Below are 18,567 nucleotides of genomic sequence, written 5' to 3'. Positions count from 1 at the left end.
ATGCATCAAAAAGAGATTCAGATTCACTAAATGGTCTTGCTGAGTCAAAAGCAAACACAGACTTAAACATTCATGTTGCTCACGAAATCCAATACAGCCTCATATCTCATAATCTGCCTTTTACCTGTTCTGACACTGCCTGTTCATATTTTCACTGCTGCTATTAGCTGTGTTCAGAAGGAAAATGCTGTTTGTGTGCCTTAGGCGTTAAAAATGAATGGAACAGTCATTCATATGCAGCATTAAAAACATCTCGAGCTGTAACACGGCTTTGTGAAATGTGCAGATATCCTGATTGGTACCACCGTGGTGTCACTTCATCACAGCTAAAGCCCCCACACCCATTATCACCACACTGACTGATACATTATGCTCATTACTCCAGAGTGTGAATGAAGGTAACCAGACTGATAGATGCTGAAAAATATGTTTTTATTGACGACTTTCACTGTTACACATTGCACCGTTCCACGCTGTGACTGATCACTGAAGTCACCAAACAAAAGTGAGTCTGCACAGTAATAAGCAGCAATCAGGTGAGGGTTTAAATGAGTAAATGGATGAATTATGGGGAGAGTGGTCCTGCGTATTTCGTGTCTTCTACATCAACATTACTCTGTCTTTGAGGAACTGCCTCTGGCCAATATGCATCACCGATGATATTTTAAGAAAACATGAAGCTGCTGAGACATTGGCTGCTTTGATGATGTACCACCTTTTTCTACTTCGATAACGGATTCATGTTTTTTTAGGCCGAGCTCCCAGTTCCTCTGTCTGGAACTTGCACTTGTTGTTTTTTTAATGTCTTCTACAATCTTCTCCTCCTTAATATGAATAAGGGTCACACCTAAGAGACACCCGCATACAGTATATTCAGTCCCTTTCCATTTTTTTTTCTTTCGCTAGCTCTACCTGCTTCCATTGACAGCAGTAAGAAAAAAAAAAGATTTACAAATGACCACAATCTTCAATGGCTCGTCCACATTTGCAAGGCTAATCAGGGAGCTCATTGGGAACATTAGGTGTTGAAATTAGCTCTGATAAATGTCCCATTATCAGTGTGACGCCTGATACCTGCTGAATAAGAAGTAAAACACGCTCTTGCATCAGTCGCTGTGTTACATCTCATTTTGCCGCTGTCTGTGATGGAGAAATTCTGGACAGGCAATCAAACAGAACACAATTGCCGATACAGATATTCTTCTCTTGCTAATGTATTCATTGGAAAATAGAGGGCTGAGTGTTTGTGCCATTCAGCTCAGTCCCCGTGGACTCTGTCTTTCTCACTTACATAACTGTATCCCCTGCTGCATTATCTGTCGGATACAGTGCATTTCTGATTAAAAATCACACACACACACCCCTGCACACACACACACACACACACACACACACACACACACACACACACACACACCCCTGCACACACGTACACACACAGACTTTTTTCATAGCTGTTTAGTACATTCACAATCGTTCCCTTGATCTTTAGCCAAGAATCATAAATAATGCCCTAAATAAACGCTATCATTAAGCACTATCATTAAAGCTTAAGCAACTGTCAATAATTAATCCTTAGATTTAAACTGTTTGGTATTGTTTATCGGATCAAACTGACATATATACACCTACAGAATATCAACTCTCCATTCCTTACTATGTTAGTCATTTAGCTATACGTGGATTTTTAAATGTTACCTATTTTTGCCAAGCCAACATGATGCAATCTTTTCAATCAGAGGTCATAAATTTGCCAAAGGCCTTTGGGTCATTAAGTATTTATGGCACGCTGATGACGATGACTGGTCAGCTGGTATGACTGGCGATAAGCAATATATCAGTCGAGGAGTTGATCTTCGGTAAGGTTAGAGGAGCACTTCTTCAGCCTGGACGTGGCCATGGAGCTGACAAGAGTGACCGTCTTTGCTCTCTTCCTGCTGCTTGCATTTGGATCATCTAGTGCCAAAGGTAAGACTAAAACAGCATATCAGCGATATCATTATCAATTCAGCAATGCACTCTTAGACGTCTACATTTTGTTGTGTTATGACTTGTCCTGCTTCACATTTTTGGAAGGCTCCAACATGATGGTACTTTCCTCTGGAAACTTAAGCCAAAGTTGAAAATGCGCAGCTCATTTAGTGTCTGTGCTCCTGTTCTGTGAATGCTCAAACTCAGAAACTTCCATCCGCCTTTGGACCTTGTCAGCTCCTCTTCAAACCCTTCAAACTCATTCAAACTTTCAGTCTTTGTTCAAAGTTTAAACCATTATCTACCTATTGTACTTTGTCATATCACCTCACCTTTTTCATCTTTCATAGTTTTTTCCATGATCTCAGTTGACATTTCATATTCTGTGTCTCTTTGTCTCAATCACTGACACTTTAACTGCTTTCAATAGATAGATGTCAGTTAGTGTCTTCAATGTCTCCACTTCAACTGAAATTTCATCTACTTTTTACGTCAACTGACAACTCCACTGCTTTCACTGGTTAAACATCTGTGAACATCTGTCCTGCTTTCATTTCTTACTCTTTCAAATGACAATTCAACTGCTTCCATACTTTGATGTCCATACTTTAATGGACACTTCAGATCCTTTCTTCTAGCTCACACCTTTTATTGTTCATAGAAAAGTTAGTCCAAATGCTTCCAGTGCATAGAGTACACTTCAACCACACATTAACACTTCCTCTTAAATACCTATTTCAACTTCTTGTAGTTGATGTATTTCGACTTCCACTTCAACTGTTTCAGTATTTGAACTATTTCAAAACATTCAGTTTCATATAAATCTCATCTAAATGTTCTTCAGAAAGTGTTTCTTTCCCTTCTAGTCTTCCCTCTTTCTCTTGCTGCAGATTTTTCCTAAAGATCTATTGGGCTCTATTTTTTCTGCATGCTGTTTTAAAACTTGCAGTAGTAACAACACATTCAGGGCTTGCTCCATCCTCTCACACTGGGCCATGTTTTCACCCTCGTTCCAGTCTCCCTTTTCCTCCTTAATGGTTCCTCAGCTTCCACCACTCCTTTCATCCTTAACATCCTTACTCCTTTGCACACTTTCCTACCCAGTCTTTTTGAAAGGGGCTGCCAAACTTTTCAAATCAGAACACTCAGTGCTCGTGGAGTTGTGCAACTACTGGCTGCTATCAGCATTTATTGCTTGTTAGTGGACAACTGTATCAAACTACCTGTTACAGCACAGAGGGATGTACTGTGGTGGAAACACCATAAAGAGCAGCTGACTGGGTTGTTTCCATTTCCACTTCTGATCTCTGCAGCATACACAGAATGGCTCTTTGACTATAAGTCACATTTAAGGTTGATGTTTGTTAAGTGTTTTAATCTGTAGCTGTTGTGCTGTAGTTCCTCATCTTAATACACCAAAATATGCTTAAAACCAGTCTGATGTGTGTGTTCACCCGTAGTTGAGGAGGAGAACCCTCAGTTCTGGAGATCACAGGCCCAGAAGACTCTGCAGTCAGTGTTGGACAGAAAGCTCAACACCAATGTGGCCAAGAACATCCTGTTTTTCCTTGGAGATGGTACGTTACACAACGGATGAATAACATGTGGCTAAGCACAGAGACACTTTGGTCTTTACATCACAGAGTCATATTAGAAGAGATTATGAGTTTACTGAGGCTGGAATTAATGGCAGACGTCTGTGTGTGTGTGTGTGTGTGTGTGTGTGTGTGTGTGTGTGTGTGTATCAGGTATGGGAATCACAACCTACACAGCGGCTCGTATCCTCAAGGGACAGCTGCAGAACCAGACAGGAGAGGAGACAGTGATGACCATGGACACCTTCCCTAGTGTGGGACTAGCTAAGGTACACACACACACACGCGCACACACACACACACACACACACACACACACACACACACACACACACACACACACACACACACACACACACACACACACACACAGATACCTGGACAGAAATATATAAATGACTAGTGCATTCATATTCTCATAATCCAGGAAGGTAACTGACTGCAATTTTGCTGCACCACATCGCCCATGGCTGCTCTCACAGATTTGTCAAATTGTCAAGTCAATTTTATTCATATAACCAAAGAAAACCACACATTTGTCTGTGGGGGCTTTATGATCTGTGAAAACATAACACCCGCTATCCTTAGACCTTCAATTGAATATAAATAAATGTGATCAGCCCTGTGGCCAGTGAGAGAGGTGTAACTTTCTGCATAGAATATGTAGTTTATTGAGAGTAACTAAAGTTTCATCTTCATCCTCAACTTGGTGCACAGACGTGAGTGTGTGTGAGTGTCAGATCTGAATCTGACTTTCTGGACACTGTTACCGTATAAAAAGTTAATGTGCCACAGAAATGGATCATATTTGTGAAAACACTCTGCCGCAAGAACAAAACAGAGGTAAAACCCAGGTAAAAGATATGTTTTTATAATGTTTAGATAATATATTTAAACCTATTTTCCCTGTAGATTTATTTATTATATTAATATATTAGGTATAAGGACAGACACCGAGCAAAAGATAAAAAAAAGATACATTTAATCTCTATGAACTATAAACTGTAGATAATCAAAATAAAGTTTTTATAGCCTACACTAGAAGTAATTACATATAATTCACTAGTACACAACTCATTATTTGTGTCTCACTTTGCCCCTTGCCACTACTCTCCACACCCTGTATTAATGCTGTTGACTAATACATTTATTGCTTTTCAGTGAGAGTTTGCCAAATCTTTTAACAAAGATAAAACACACTATCAAAGCAAGATAACTCTGATAAGATTCAATCATACGTAAGGCAATAATTCAAGGAGAACAAATTAAATTGTCAAAAAAACAAGCACAGTCAGTAAAAAAAAAAACTGCAAGAGGTATTTCATATTAATTTATTTAACATTCATGTGCAGTATTCATAAGGCTCCACTTATTTAATTCAACCCTGATTTCAAAAAAGTTGTGATGCTGTGTGAAACATAAAGAAACAGAATGAGATCATTAGCTAATGCTTTCTGACTTACACTCTAATATATACTCAAATATTAAATGTTTAATCTCATCGGCTTCATTGATTTTTGTAAATATCTGTTTATTCTGAATTGATGCAGCAACATGTTTCAAACAAATTAGGACAAGAGCAACAAAAGACTGAGAAAGTTGTGGAATGCTGCAAAATACCTGTTGGAACATTCCACAGGTAAACAGATTCATTGGTATCAGGTGATAGTATCATGATTGGGTATGAAAGGGGCATCCTGGAAAGACTCAGTCGTTCACAAGAATGGACGAGGTTCACCACTTTGTGAATGCATGATTGTATGAAGGAGATTACTGCACGGGCATGTAGTCATTACATCCTGTTTCTATTTCTGTTTTACACAATGTCCCAACTTATTTGGAACTTATTTGGGACAACTTATTATTTGCTCATCTCTCCGTGGGTGGTGTGTGTGTGTTTGTACCATGCAGACGTACAGCGTGGATTTCCAGATTCCAGACAGTGCAGCCACGGCCACGGCGTATCTGTGCGGAGTGAAGACCAACCTGAACACCATTGGAGTTAGTGCAGCGGCTCGCAACGGAGTCTGCAAGTCTCAGAAAGGCAGCGAGGTCACATCCATCCTGAAGTGGGCCAAAGATGCTGGTAAGCCCCCCAGAGTACAATGTAGATAGATAGATAGATAGATAGATAGATAGATAGATAGATAGATAGATAGATAGATAGATAGATAGATAGATAGATAGATAGATAGATAGATAGATAGATAGATAGATCATTGTCCCTCATTAGAGGAAATTTGTTTCCACTGCCTGCACACATATAACAGCTGTTACTAATGATAGCAGCACTTTTCTGTGAATGTAAACAGACCAAAATGAATGCATACAGCTCTCTGCTGCACAAACAATACTGAGGGGATAATAATGCGGGATGTCTTCAAACAGTGCTGTGATTGAAGCAACAAATGGGATTTTATGACTCTTTGTCGGGGAGCAGGCAGATAACTGGCACAGCCGTGCCATGTCATACTTTAGTTCTGGCTACTGACAAAAGAAAATCCCTCAGGTCTTATACAGCCTCAGCAAAACCCGATTTTACAGCTGAGCGCTCTGCTGTGAGCCGCAGTGGCACGTTGGAACGGTATTACAGGAGCCACCGGGGAGCTGGGGGCATCAGCAGCCGGCGGCCACAGGTTACGCTGCAGGGTAACGTGCTGCACAGGGGAGCACCTTGAGTCTTATCATGTTCCCATGTTATCAACGGTCATAAATATCTCTCATAAATATCTCAACTCACACACACACACACACACACACACACACACACACACACACACACACACACACACACACACACACACACACACACACACACACACACAAACACACTGCGCACCATGGCCCTGACCCCAGCACAGCACTAGAGACTTACACTGGTGTGCTCCTTACAGCACAGTCCACAAGTGGTTCCAATTTGAACCAGTTGAAACAGTCCACAGTGCATCATAGAGGATGAAAAGAACCAGCAAATATTCACACTGAGAGCCTGTTCAGATTAGTTTTCTGTCATTCAAGGACAAATAGTTGTGGCTGTGCAATCACTGATTCAAAGAGCAACATTTTCTTGCAGCACCCCGAGAAAACCTTCAACACCCATCACTCATGCTGTGAACTGGCTCAGAACATTTGACCAGAGGGGGCAGCAAAACACTGCCATTCAGCCTGTTAAATACTCTGTGAGCTTTTCAGCTGCATGAGACACACCAGTGGGTCCATTATTCATTGTGCTGCATGGTGAAGCATCACTCAAAACCACAAATCATTCCAAAGATACCAAATATATGCATAAAAGGATGCATAATGCATTTTCATTCATTTTATGGTGCAGCCATAAATATTTCCTGATTAGCATTATGTAATCATAGCTTGAATAGGAAAACGTTGGAACACACATATGAATGATGTACCATAAAAGTGTCAGTTTGTGCAGTATGGAGGAAAGGTCTAACTCTAAAGTTGTTTAAAGCTGCTATGTTTTGATTTTTGTTTGATTCCAGGAATTCTTTCTAATTATACATTTACAGTTGTTTGTAGGAACATGATACAATTCCAGTGAAAGTTGATGCAGTCTGTGATTTGCTTCCAGCTCAATCATCTCAGTGTCCTCGACTGCATTTCTGTCTGCCTCCGTGTCTTTTTTGTGCTGCCATTGGGGGACTTTAGGGGGGTTTAAAGAGTAATGGTGGGCATCAAGGTGGTAAAAGAAGAGGTGTATTTACTACCCCTACCTCAACATAATTATAACATACAGTGTCTGCAGGGGGTGAGAAAACTGCTGATTAATGGCTCAACCATCAGCCTGAAAGCTGCTCATATATTACACAAACCTACCTACAGCAACTACACCTTAAACATGAAACAAATTGATCTTCCAGGCAAGTCTGTCGGCATTGTAACAACCACGCGAGTGCAACATGCCACCCCAGCAGCCACCTATGCCCACACCGCCAGCAGGAAGTGGTACAGTGATGCTGACATGCCCAGTAGCGCCAAGAACAATGGCTGCACTGACATCTCCAGCCAGCTCCTCCAAAACACAGACATAGATGTAAACTTCTCCATAACTCTCATCTTTCTCATTTCATTAGCTTTTAATAAATGCATTCTGTTGTAAAATGGTGAAATTACATTTGAATGCATGTCTTTGTGCCCATGTGCGTGTTTCCAGGTGATCATTGGTGGAGGTAGAAAGTATATGACCCCTAGGGGCACTAAGGACCCAGAATACCCCTTCGATCTTGGTTCCAGGGGCAAGAGAAAAGATGGACGCAACCTCATCACTGAGTGGCAGAACATGAAAGTTGGAAAGGTGAATCTTCTGTTTAACAGGGCACAGTGACCATGAAAACATGCTCGGCTGGAGCAGCTGCTTCAGGGCAGAGTCGCATACAAAGGGGAGGCTGTAAAAGTACAAATACTGGGAAGTGGAATGCAGCAAGGTGTGAAATCAAAACACTTTAGAGCAAGTATGTTTTCATTCTTCCAGGCCTGAGGCTATCTCCCTCAAAGAGTAACTACACGCAGAGTAAAAGCTCTGCTTCTGCTGCCATCTAGTGGGCGAACTTCTCACCTCGCTGCTTGCTGCCGACAATTAGATAACATCATTACTAATTGAGTTTTTAATAACTTATCAACCTGTGTAAAAATACAGCAAGGAACCCAGAGCAGTGATGACGCTTTGAAGGAGTTTACTATCTTGGCACAACAAAGCTTTGCAGCTGCTTCAGATGTGGTGTTTACAGTCAGACAGTGAACATGAGTAAATGATGACTTAAATGTCCACTGAAGAGATGGAAACATCCGATGAGGAGGCTGTAACTTTCCTGACATTAAAACACAAAACAAAGAGAAACGCCACATTTCCACCATGTTTTCCACGTTCTTTACACTCCCATGAGTTCTGACTGGCCTTCTTTAAACACATCATGTGGTTGCACCCTCCTCCTCTGTGCAATGGTAGAGAATGACTCGAGAATTAGTGCCACCAACTGATTATCTCAATGTGCCCGACCCCTAATGTTCAGATAACTGTAGTGAATGGAAATGTGCATTATTTTCATATTTGGTTTAAAATGTGAACTATATTTGCATGGAACCTCGACTATTGTTGAGTTTTCCAAATTCATGTTTCAGTGCATTGAGCACTGCATGGGAAATTCCATTCAGCCTCCAGGAGCAGAGCTAGTATTAATGTCATGTCATGCTCTTTAATTTCACCTGCAACAATGATTTCTTTTCCCTCCTTTTAAAGAAAAAACCTACATTACACTTTTAAATGTGTAATGTATTAAACTTAAATCATCACAGAAGCGACAGTAGAGCACACTTTTCTCAGCTTGTCTTTTCATGCAGTATTGACATCAGTGTATCATGGATTATTTGACAATAACACTGTCAGGTGAGATGAGACAGTACAATAGAACATGACTCATACTGCAAAGGAAAGTTCACCCGGTGACTCAGTGTGTGAACGTGTGTGTCCTGTGTGCCACACAGGTAGCCCACTATGTGTGGAATAATACCGATTTCAGTGCTGTTGACCCTGAGACCACAGACTACCTCATGGGTGAGTGTTTTTGGTTTTCTGTCTCTTTGCCCACTAATGCTTGTCTTTCCAGCAGCGCTGAATTGTACATTGCAACGCCTTTGCTGGACCTCAAGGATACACAGTGTCTTAGAGAGTAACAATGAATATGAACAACTTTTGTTTGCTTACAAGAAAACTCCTCAGGGCACCTTTAACTTTCAAGAGAAACATGGGTGTGACTGAACACGTCAAGTAAGGCTCCATTCCATTTAAGTGCCCTAATAAGTCATTTCAGACCCTGAAGCTGACATATCTAAATGGAGTGCAGTCATTAGTGGGGATATTTTTTACATCTGTACTTTTCCTGTTTTGATAAACCAGATCTATAGCCTTGCTTGGGCATGGGGCCAGACTTGGTTACTGGGGTCCAGGTATTTGTCTGCTTTCTGTAACGAATAGACTTCTAAACTCAAAAGAAACAGTAATGTAAGTCCAATATTCACTCTCCTATTTGCTCTGCGTTGGTCTCTACCACCTCCTGAGATAAATATGTGAGTCTTTTTTGGTGCCTGGCAGGAAGTATACAGTCAGTCTCATGTACAGTAGTTACTGACTCATGATGTCAGTAAGCTTAGTATCTTTAATGTGAGGAAGAAATGTCCAGATTCAGTCATCTTGTTTTTTCTGAGTGCCCACTTGCTGCTGTAGAAACTTTGGATTTTAGCCTTAACATTGTGGTTTATCACCTCCTCCATGCTGAAAATAGTAGTAGTAGGAGGAAGATGGGACTTTCCTTTCTGCTGCACCTCTACTGTGGGCTGATGAAGTGAACATACTGTATTTTTACATGAAAAAACATGATGCATCTTTCTATCTGATCATCCCTCTCTCAACCCCAGCTCTGTTTGAACCCGGTGATCTGCGCTTCGATGTAGAGAGGGACCCAAATATGGACCCGTCTATTGTTGAAACTACAGAAAAAGCCATCCGCATCCTCCAGAAAAACCCTAAAGGCTTCTTCCTGCTAGTGGAGGGTGAGGACAGCAGCTTCACCCACTTTCCACACACTCCCCATCAATCTGTCAAAGGCTGGATAATGAAATCCCCAAAGAGGTTCTGCTAAAAATAGGGGAAAAAACATGTGGCTGGTTAAAGTGGATCAATAGAATCATTAATCCTGTTACAATCACAAAGGAGGCCAAGTGGCAAATGACCACACTGGTAATTGTTGTGGTTTTTTACAACATCAGTATGTGTTTACATTTCTTTTATAGTGACTCCAGCGCTGACACTGAGCTGAGAGCAGAGGATCCAGTGATTTGACATTGATTTTGCATACAGCTCAATGAGTTTGCCGCAGTGTGTGCTAGCAGAGTGTGTTTGGCTGACGTGTTTCGGTTCCACACTGCTGCCTCACCGGCCTCGTCATCCATCTCTCCTTTAATCTGAGGCAGCTGCCTGGGGACTCCATGGTGCTACTGAGCATCTTCACAATGACTTTAAAATAACAGGCAAATGTATAAATAGAAGCAGGCATATGGTGCACCCAATCACTGACAGCTCACTGAGACCACTACTTATTAAGTGGAGTCTACTTCACTTCTGTATGGCTTGTGGAGAGGACAGTATGGAAGACTGTGCTAAAGTAAAAAAAACAAAAGAAAGCAAACCTCAAGTCAAGTGTCAAGTCATTTGTGGCCAATCAGAGTCGAGTTACAAGTCATCCAAAACAAGTCTGAATTAAGTTGCAAGCCGTTCAAATCTGTCAAAAGTATCAGTCAAGTGTCAAGTATTCCTCAAGTGTGTTTGGGTCTTAGTCATAGTCAACTTTCGAGTCACAGATAAGTCCAAAATTACTGGAGACGAGTCAAAGTCAAGTTACAAATAATGTTAGACAAGTAAGAGACAAGTAACAAGTAAATGGATACAAATCAAACTAAGTCTCAAGTTATTTGAGACAGAGTCTAAAGTCCAAGTCAATTCATTTGAGACAAGTCCAAGTAAGTGTAATGTAAAATCAAAAGTCTCAAGTCAAGTCCCAAGCCTGCAAGGACAAGTCGATGTCAGGTCAGAAGCCCTGGACAAATTGCTGATCAATTGCAAGTCTTAAGATCCATCCATCCATTTTCTATACCGCCTATCCCTTTCGGGGTTGCAGGGGGCTGAAGCCTATCCCAGCTACAATGGGCGAGAGGCGGGGTACACCCTGAACCGGTCGCCAGCCGATTGCAGGGTCTTTAAGATCACTTAATGCTATTCGTTTAAATGAACAGAGTGTTTTGGTTTTTTTTTGGTTTTTTTTTTAACAGAACTAAGACAATGTTCTTTTAATACATAGGACTAACAATTCACGTCTGATGAAAGACCTGTATGTCGTTTTTTTATTTATTTCTTCTTAATTATCAACCAGGTCAAAATTTTAGCCTTGAATGTTTTTCAAATCAAGTCCAGTCTTTCATAGCAATCAAGTTTAAGGTCTCAAGTCTCAGGGCTACAGCTCTATTATCTTTACTATTTCCTGGACAAAGTGGCTGAATCACATTATTTTCTTTACAAATGTTTTACTTCAGTGTCAAAGAAATCTTTGTCTCCCTGAGTCAGCCTAATTAAACACAGAGAAAAGAGAAAGTTAATTAGTGGAATCTGGTTTAATTAAACTGTGATATATATATTTTTTTTCAAATCCAAGCACCTTTTCTCTCTATTGAGGGACAGAATCAGTTGTCCTCTCTGTCACTTCACATACAAAACAAACAAAACCTTTCCTCTTCTCACGACGCCCCCCTCTTGGTGTGGTCAGGTGGGCGTATTGACCAGGCTCACCACTCTGGCCGGGCGTCCATGGCACTCCATGAGGCGGTTGCATTCGACTACGCCATTGCCAAGGGCCTTGAACTCACCAAAGAGCATGAAACTCTCACTGTAGTGACGGCTGACCACTCCCATCCCCTTACCTTCAATGGATTCCCATTTCGAGGGCAGAGCATTCTGGGTAATTATGAACTCACTTTTTTTATTCAATTATGTGCTCTGAAAGTTGTTGCCGTATTACATACCTCCATCCTTTGCTCCATCCATCCATTCCTTCCTCCAGGTGTGTATATATCCCATAACAATAGGTAGCATTTTGTGTGTGTGTGCGTGTGTGATGCCTCTCGGTGCACTGCCTGCTTCCTCTCGGCTTCGGCGTGCCTCTGCCACCAGCAGCTTGACATTTCCTCTGCTTTCTCTCCCCTGCAATTACAGCCCTGGTAAACACATATAGCTGGCAGCCTTTCTCTCCCTCGCCTTTCTATTTCAGTCGCATGCTTTCTCTGGCTCTCTTTTCCCTCTGCCTCTCCCTGACCGTCCACACTGACGCCTCGCTCTCTCCTACATTATTCTCTGTTAAGTTGTCCTCGCCCTGTCAGTCTTTCTCGCCTGTTAAGCTCTCTTTGGAACGTCGCTTTATCGACCTCGCTTACTCCTTTCCTCTACTCCTTCGGCTCTCCTCTCCATCACTGTGCCCTCTCCTTTACCTGGAGGCTGAAATCCTACCTCGTGCATGGAGGGACAGAGGGTGTTATGCAGGGTTAAACTGATTTATTGCCCTGCCTGTTTTGTGTTAGATGTCAGTATTGTTCACTTTTTGTATGATGAAGGAGAGCACATTTGATGTATTCAAGCAACAGGCCTTTTGTCACAGGAGGGAATGTGCAGGTGGAAGTAATCAAATGTGGGGGCCAAATTCCATTTTGCTGCTTTAGTTTCAAATCATGAGGCTTTAGCTATGGAAATAATTGTGTATGTTAATGATTTAAATATAGTGGGGATCAGTTAAGTAGTTCTAGGCTCCAATTTAGGATCCATTTGATGGTCAAAAGTGATGTTAAGGAAGACTTCTGGTTTTCTGTTGGTACCCTAGGTCTCTCCTAAGCATCAACTTTATCACCAATAAGTACTCAATGAGTATTTAACTGGGACTGGTATATACAAAATAGTTACACTGTAATTTATTCACTTAATTAGCTACCAGGATTTGTTCTTGCTTGGTTTTCAATAAAGAATTCTATTGTCTCCTAGAAGTCTAAATGCCATTTCAGAGGTGTCTCCACCCTGCCCAGGAAAAACTGATTTTTTTAGACGTCGAGATATTAACTTTTAAAGATTCTGCCCACAAACGTATCTGTATCAGCCTTCAAAGTCTGCATTGATTGAGCACTGTTAAGTCCTTCTGTTCCCACCTTTCTACTTTCTCTTTCCTGTTGTATCCTTATTTTACCCTCCTCCTCCTCCTCCTCCTCCTCCCAGCGGTGCAGCAGTGATTAATGTGCTTGTGAAACTCTGAGCTCTTCATCAGCGGGGAGACTCGCCAGGCTAATGGCTCATCTGGAGAGAAACACTGAGATACTCAACAAGCTGTAGACCTCCTGCAGCACCCTGGGGATCCAGAGACCCCTTCTTATGTGTGTGTGTGTGTGTGTGTGTGTGTGTGTGTGTGTGTGTGTGTGTGTGTGTGTGTGTGTTAAGCACCTTGAGGCAGAGAGAAGAAACAGAAAAAACCAAAAAGATAAATTAAAGACAATGCTTCATGGCCATCCTATATTTTCCAGGTAAATCTCCCTTGTGGGGTAAAGACATGCTGCCGTACACCACTCTGATGTACGGCAACGGACCTGGACACACGAACACCAACGGCAAGCGGCCAGACATCCGCGATGTCAACACCAGTAAGACACACCGCTCATTATTTCTTTGTTTTCATCACAAGATCCTCATCACACCTCATCACAGATCTCAGTTGACCAGTTACAACACTCCTTGAGGACAGACAGTAATATATAGTTACTTATTTAGTTACTTTTCTTTATTTTGCATGTGTTCAAGGACAAAAATGCTGGAAACAAACACTGGGAATGAGAAAACAGTTTCAAAACAACTGGCATGACCCTTAAATTTTATCCTACTGTGTTTAGATAAATGTCCAATGTATAATACAGTATAACCTTTCCTTATGAAGCAGGGAAGACAATGACAGTTCAGTTAAGATATTATGACAAAAGAAAAAAAGTCAGAAATCTAAGCAGTATGTATTAAAAAGTATTCCTTCTACTTTACTTATATTTTACATGAATGATTAAAATTTTCACTCATCTTTTCAGCACGAGTAAGAAATACTCAATCACACTTCAGCTGAAGCTGCTTTTGCTGACTTTTTTTTTGTTTAAATGCAACTTTGACAAAACTACCTTATAAATTAGTTATGTGCGTGTGCTAGCGAGCACCTGGCATTTTGCCTACTCTCAGCTCCAGCAGACATGGAGCAACAGTAATTTTAATTTGCAGTTGTGTTTCTGTTCACGCGATGAATCTGAATCCAATATTCACTCTCCTCTCCTGCTGATGTTTTCCAGAAACTAAAGACTACATCCAGCTGTCTGCCGTCCCCATAGACTCAACCACACACAGCGGAGAGGATGTGGTAGTGCTCGCCCGTGGACCCATGAACCATCTCTTCCAGGGCGTCCAGGAGCAGAACTACATCGCCCACGCCATGGCCTACGCCGCCTGCGTAGGCGCCAACCTGAGGCACTGCCAGGAACAGAGCTGGGCCAGCTAGTGGCTCAGCAGCTTTGCTCAGTAGCCTCCTCAGCGTGCTGCTGGCCCTTACAGTGCTCATGTAAGATCCTTTTTTCTCACTGAACCCCCTGATCTCACTGCACTTGCCACATCATGGAGGTCAGAGGTCAGGGTCACAGAGGAGTGGGCAGGGATTCAGTGACTTCTCAGGATACTTGAGTTGTATTACCCCTTGCTAAGATAGAGAGAATCAGATTATTCGAAGTCCCAAACTAAGATATTGAGATCCCCTGGTTTTATAAAGTCAGAGGAAAGTAATTGTTTAAACTTGGCTTTAAAATGGGTCGATGGGAGAAAATTGACTCCAGCACTGTATCAATAAGAACCCACTGAATGTGAAGTCATCTTGTTTTTGCTTTGGTACCTCGCTAAATTTATGTGTCATACCAATAAAACAGCCCTTCAACAGAGAGCCTGTGAGTCATTTCCTCAGTATGAATTCATCTATACATGTATTGACATATATGGCTTCATATAATACGTAAATAAACCTTGTTTCAAGTTTGCATTTGTCTTGTAAAAAACTCAAATCTCCAAATCATGCATTTTTTATGACAACTGGCTCATTTTGGTGAAGAGGTGGAATAACTTTGTTAAACCATAAAGGACCATTTAATACTTCAATTTATTGGAAAAATTCAAAATTGCCAAATTTCCACTGGACAATGACAAGTGTGAGCTTCAGCAACAAATCCACTTGTTTCCATCACAGCTCTAACCGTGCATTGTACAGAATACGGCTGTCACTGAGTTGTATTCTTCTTACACATTCAAAAGGAACAGTTTGGCATTTTGGGAACCGAACTAATTAGTTTTCCTGCTGAGACTCTGATGAGAAAATATATATTCCACCTTCATATCCGAGCCCTGTAAGTATGGAGCCAGAAGCAGGAGTTTGTTTTTCATTTGTTTTTGTAGACAGATTCAAAAAACAGCTCGTCAGTAATCTATAGAGGTGCTGGCAGGTGGATTTTTTTATTTGGTCTTCATTCCAGGCTGCTTACATCCATTCATTTTTTTTCAGGCTTCACTTTGAAAGAGCTTGCCAGCATACATTACCTCCACACATATACTTTTAAACACAGCACACTGCACGTCAGACCATGTTTACAGGATTAAATCCCTCTTTATATTTGCCATCTGACAGCACAGGATGCTGAGATTGTCTCGGCCATTGAGATTTCAGTTTATTAAGATTAGACTTTTCTAACCCCGCGATACAAAATGAGCGTAGAACTGCCTCTTGATTCCTTTGATCCTCTCTTCCAATATCCGCAGAGCTAATTGAGGTTCGAGGCGACTGGGTTTGATGACATTACTACAGCGGTTCATTAATAATGCAAAATATTTAAAGATCACCTATTTTTATCTTTGGGTGACAGAGTGTGGTAATTATTTTGGACATCTGTTGGGGTTTGGAGTTCATTAGACCTGATTTTGACTCTCCTTGTACTCATTCAGACTGGCCGGAAGCCATCATTTTTGTTTCAGATGAAGAGCCTCTTCTCATCATTTACACACATTCAGTCAAGACTCATTTATAGATCATATGGTGGATTGAAGCTCAGCAGTTTGAGATGAGATGCAAGCGGAGTGTAACCTCTTTTGTCTGGTACTGAAGTTCTACTTAAAGGCTGGAGGCAGGCAGGGATCATGAACAGTGACTCTGTTGGAGGGTCTCTTTCATCATTTGATCTCATCACTACATTTGGACATGCACTTTCCTCAACACATGCACAGAAGAGTATTTCCATTTAACTTTTATGCAGCAGGCCTGCATCATTCGCAGTGGCGGAGAGTACTTTTACTTTTTAATAAAGTACAATTGTGAGCAACTTGTAATTTACTTGTTTGTATTTCATGCTGCTCTATACCCTCTTTGTTTTTTTAAGATGAATATAAAATGAATATATCCATATCTTTAATTTCTTGTTAGTGTCCAAATTTAAAATTCTATACACAAAATTTAAGATGAGTTTACAAATATGATTATTTACTTTTTCACAATCAACTGTACGTTGAAATGAATACATCAGTAACAATAACTGAATGGTATAAAATAACAATGGAAGGAACCGTTCTGCCTCCGTAGTGATTACTTTTACTTTTGATGCTTTCACATACATTTTTGTGGTAGCACTGGTAGCACTCCTCCACTCATTATTTGGCATGGCATGTCTACATTTTGATCTGCAGACTTCAAGTCAGGCAAAATACACAACTGCCCTGGAGTCCTGGGCCGAAAACCATAAGATAAAATAATAATAGTAGCAGGATAAAAACAACAGAAAACACACACACTGTACTCCTGTCCATCACAGCTCTCCTGCTCATGCTGGCTCTGGTTTGAAGCCCTGAGGGGACAGGACAGTGGAGACAGTAGGTCTGCTCAGCTGAGCACCTGTCCAGTGTGATTTGTCTTCATTTTCCTTCATGTGAAGGAAATGGAGTCTGCAGGATCTCGGTCAAGATCTCCTTGTCTGCAGTGTCAGCACAGAGAGCCTGAGACTCTACAAAAGATGTTTAGTTCTGACCTGCTGGCAGAAGGCTTGGGTCTCGTTGCTGGCTTTGACCTCTTGGCCTGATGTGCTGTGCTGTTCTGGGCTCACTGTAGCAGGGAACAGCTCGTTGTCTCAGCTGGGGTCAAAAGCTGTTTTACATTATCTAACCATTTTGCTTGACAGGCTCCAGCACATGGCTCACTTGTGTCATTGGTAACTTATCTCAGAGGGTTTGCTCTGATGTCTTGTACCTCCTTGTTCTTCAGCTGAGAGACTGTGTGTTTGATGGTAGGCAAGCATTCTACAGACACTGCAAACTGTTTCTGGTTGACTTGACAGAAAACCAGCACATCTTACATCTTATCCACTAGTAGTGTCAGTCCATTGGCTTTTATGAACTGTGTATTGAACACTGGACCCTCCTCCTTTTCTGTGTACAGGCAATGTGATCAGAAGTGTTGTCCTACACAAAATGTTCCTGAAATTTAATCTACAGATGTATGGACATGGACACAATGTTCCACCTCATTCATGACACTAAGCATGACTTTCAAACTGATAAGGACAAATGTAGTAACATGAGCAATAGTGACATATAATAGTGACAGCTCACATAGTGAGTTGGTGAGGGTGGATGATGGGTCAGACACAGGACAATCACACAGGGCGCGGGTTTCTGTTCCTACAGATAAAATTTCATGACTATTTCACGAACTGCGGTGAGACAAATACATCGAACCATTGGTCTGTTTGGTTATGTCATATTCCAAATAGCCATGGACGTTTTCACACTGGAGAAGTAGATTATGCTGCAGGAGAAGTCTGAGGAGTTTTTCTGCATGCACACAGTTTTTCTTCAGTGAACTCTTCTCACTATTTGAATTCACTGTAACCAGCTGAAATCCAGTTGAACAAAATAACCTGAACATGAGGTCTTTTTGCTTGCTTTCCCGCACATTTCATCCACATCTCTCTGTCTTCATCAGAGGGTGAAGTTCGTCACCAGCAGGTGGAGTTTACTCACTCACTGACTCTGTGCCAATGAAGGCTGTATGGTGAGATTGAAAAATAAAAGTAATAAATGGAAATAGAGAGATTATTTGTCCAAACTATTGTTTCCAAAGTCAGAAGTGAACTATCACACTCAGTTTTTACAGCCATTTTTCAACATGAAGAGTGGAAAAAAGATTTTGGTTGGATTATCACTTTAGAGTCTCCTTTAGATTCTTGAAGTGGGTCTCTGCTTTTAAACTGCTTTTAATACTGCAAAATAACTGTAGAAATAAGGAGTAAGTGAAATAATTACACCCACTTGCACCATTACACCACCATTTTTCCAAAATAAATAATG

The 18,567-nt window shown here is 41.2% G+C and overlaps 1 protein-coding gene across 1 annotated transcript; it reads left to right on the top strand.

Moving 5' to 3' along the window:
- The first annotated feature begins 1,898 nt into the window (after positions 1-1,898).
- On the top strand, positions 1,899-14,695 carry alp3 (alkaline phosphatase 3). The gene is made up of 11 exons (XM_070970658.1): positions 1,899-1,968; positions 3,432-3,548; positions 3,720-3,835; positions 5,478-5,652; positions 7,445-7,617; positions 7,738-7,878; positions 9,066-9,135; positions 9,996-10,130; positions 11,897-12,088; positions 13,689-13,805; positions 14,490-14,695. The coding sequence occupies exons 1-11, from the start codon at positions 1,899-1,901 to the stop codon at positions 14,693-14,695; spliced, it is 1,512 nt and encodes a 503-aa protein (XP_070826759.1).
- Positions 14,696-18,567: the final 3,872 nt, after the last annotated feature.

The sequence above is a fragment of the Chaetodon trifascialis genome, chromosome 9 (genome assembly GCF_039877785.1).
Source record: "Chaetodon trifascialis isolate fChaTrf1 chromosome 9, fChaTrf1.hap1, whole genome shotgun sequence".
Classification (NCBI taxonomy): domain Eukaryota; kingdom Metazoa; phylum Chordata; class Actinopteri; order Chaetodontiformes; family Chaetodontidae; genus Chaetodon; species Chaetodon trifascialis.
The sequence above is the reverse complement of the archived record's forward strand: the minus strand, read 5'-3'. Positions and strand labels throughout refer to the sequence as shown.

Coding starts and splice junctions, on each gene's coding strand:
- alp3 (XM_070970658.1), top strand. CDS start 1,899: ATGGAGCTGACAAGAGTGACCGTCTTTGCTCTCTTCCTGCTGCTTGCA. Junction 5,653..7,444: donor GAAGTGGGCCAAAGATGCTG/GTAAGCCCCCCA, acceptor TTGATCTTCCAG/GCAAGTCTGTCGGCATTGTA. Junction 9,136..9,995: donor GACCACAGACTACCTCATGG/GTGAGTGTTTTT, acceptor TCTCAACCCCAG/CTCTGTTTGAACCCGGTGAT.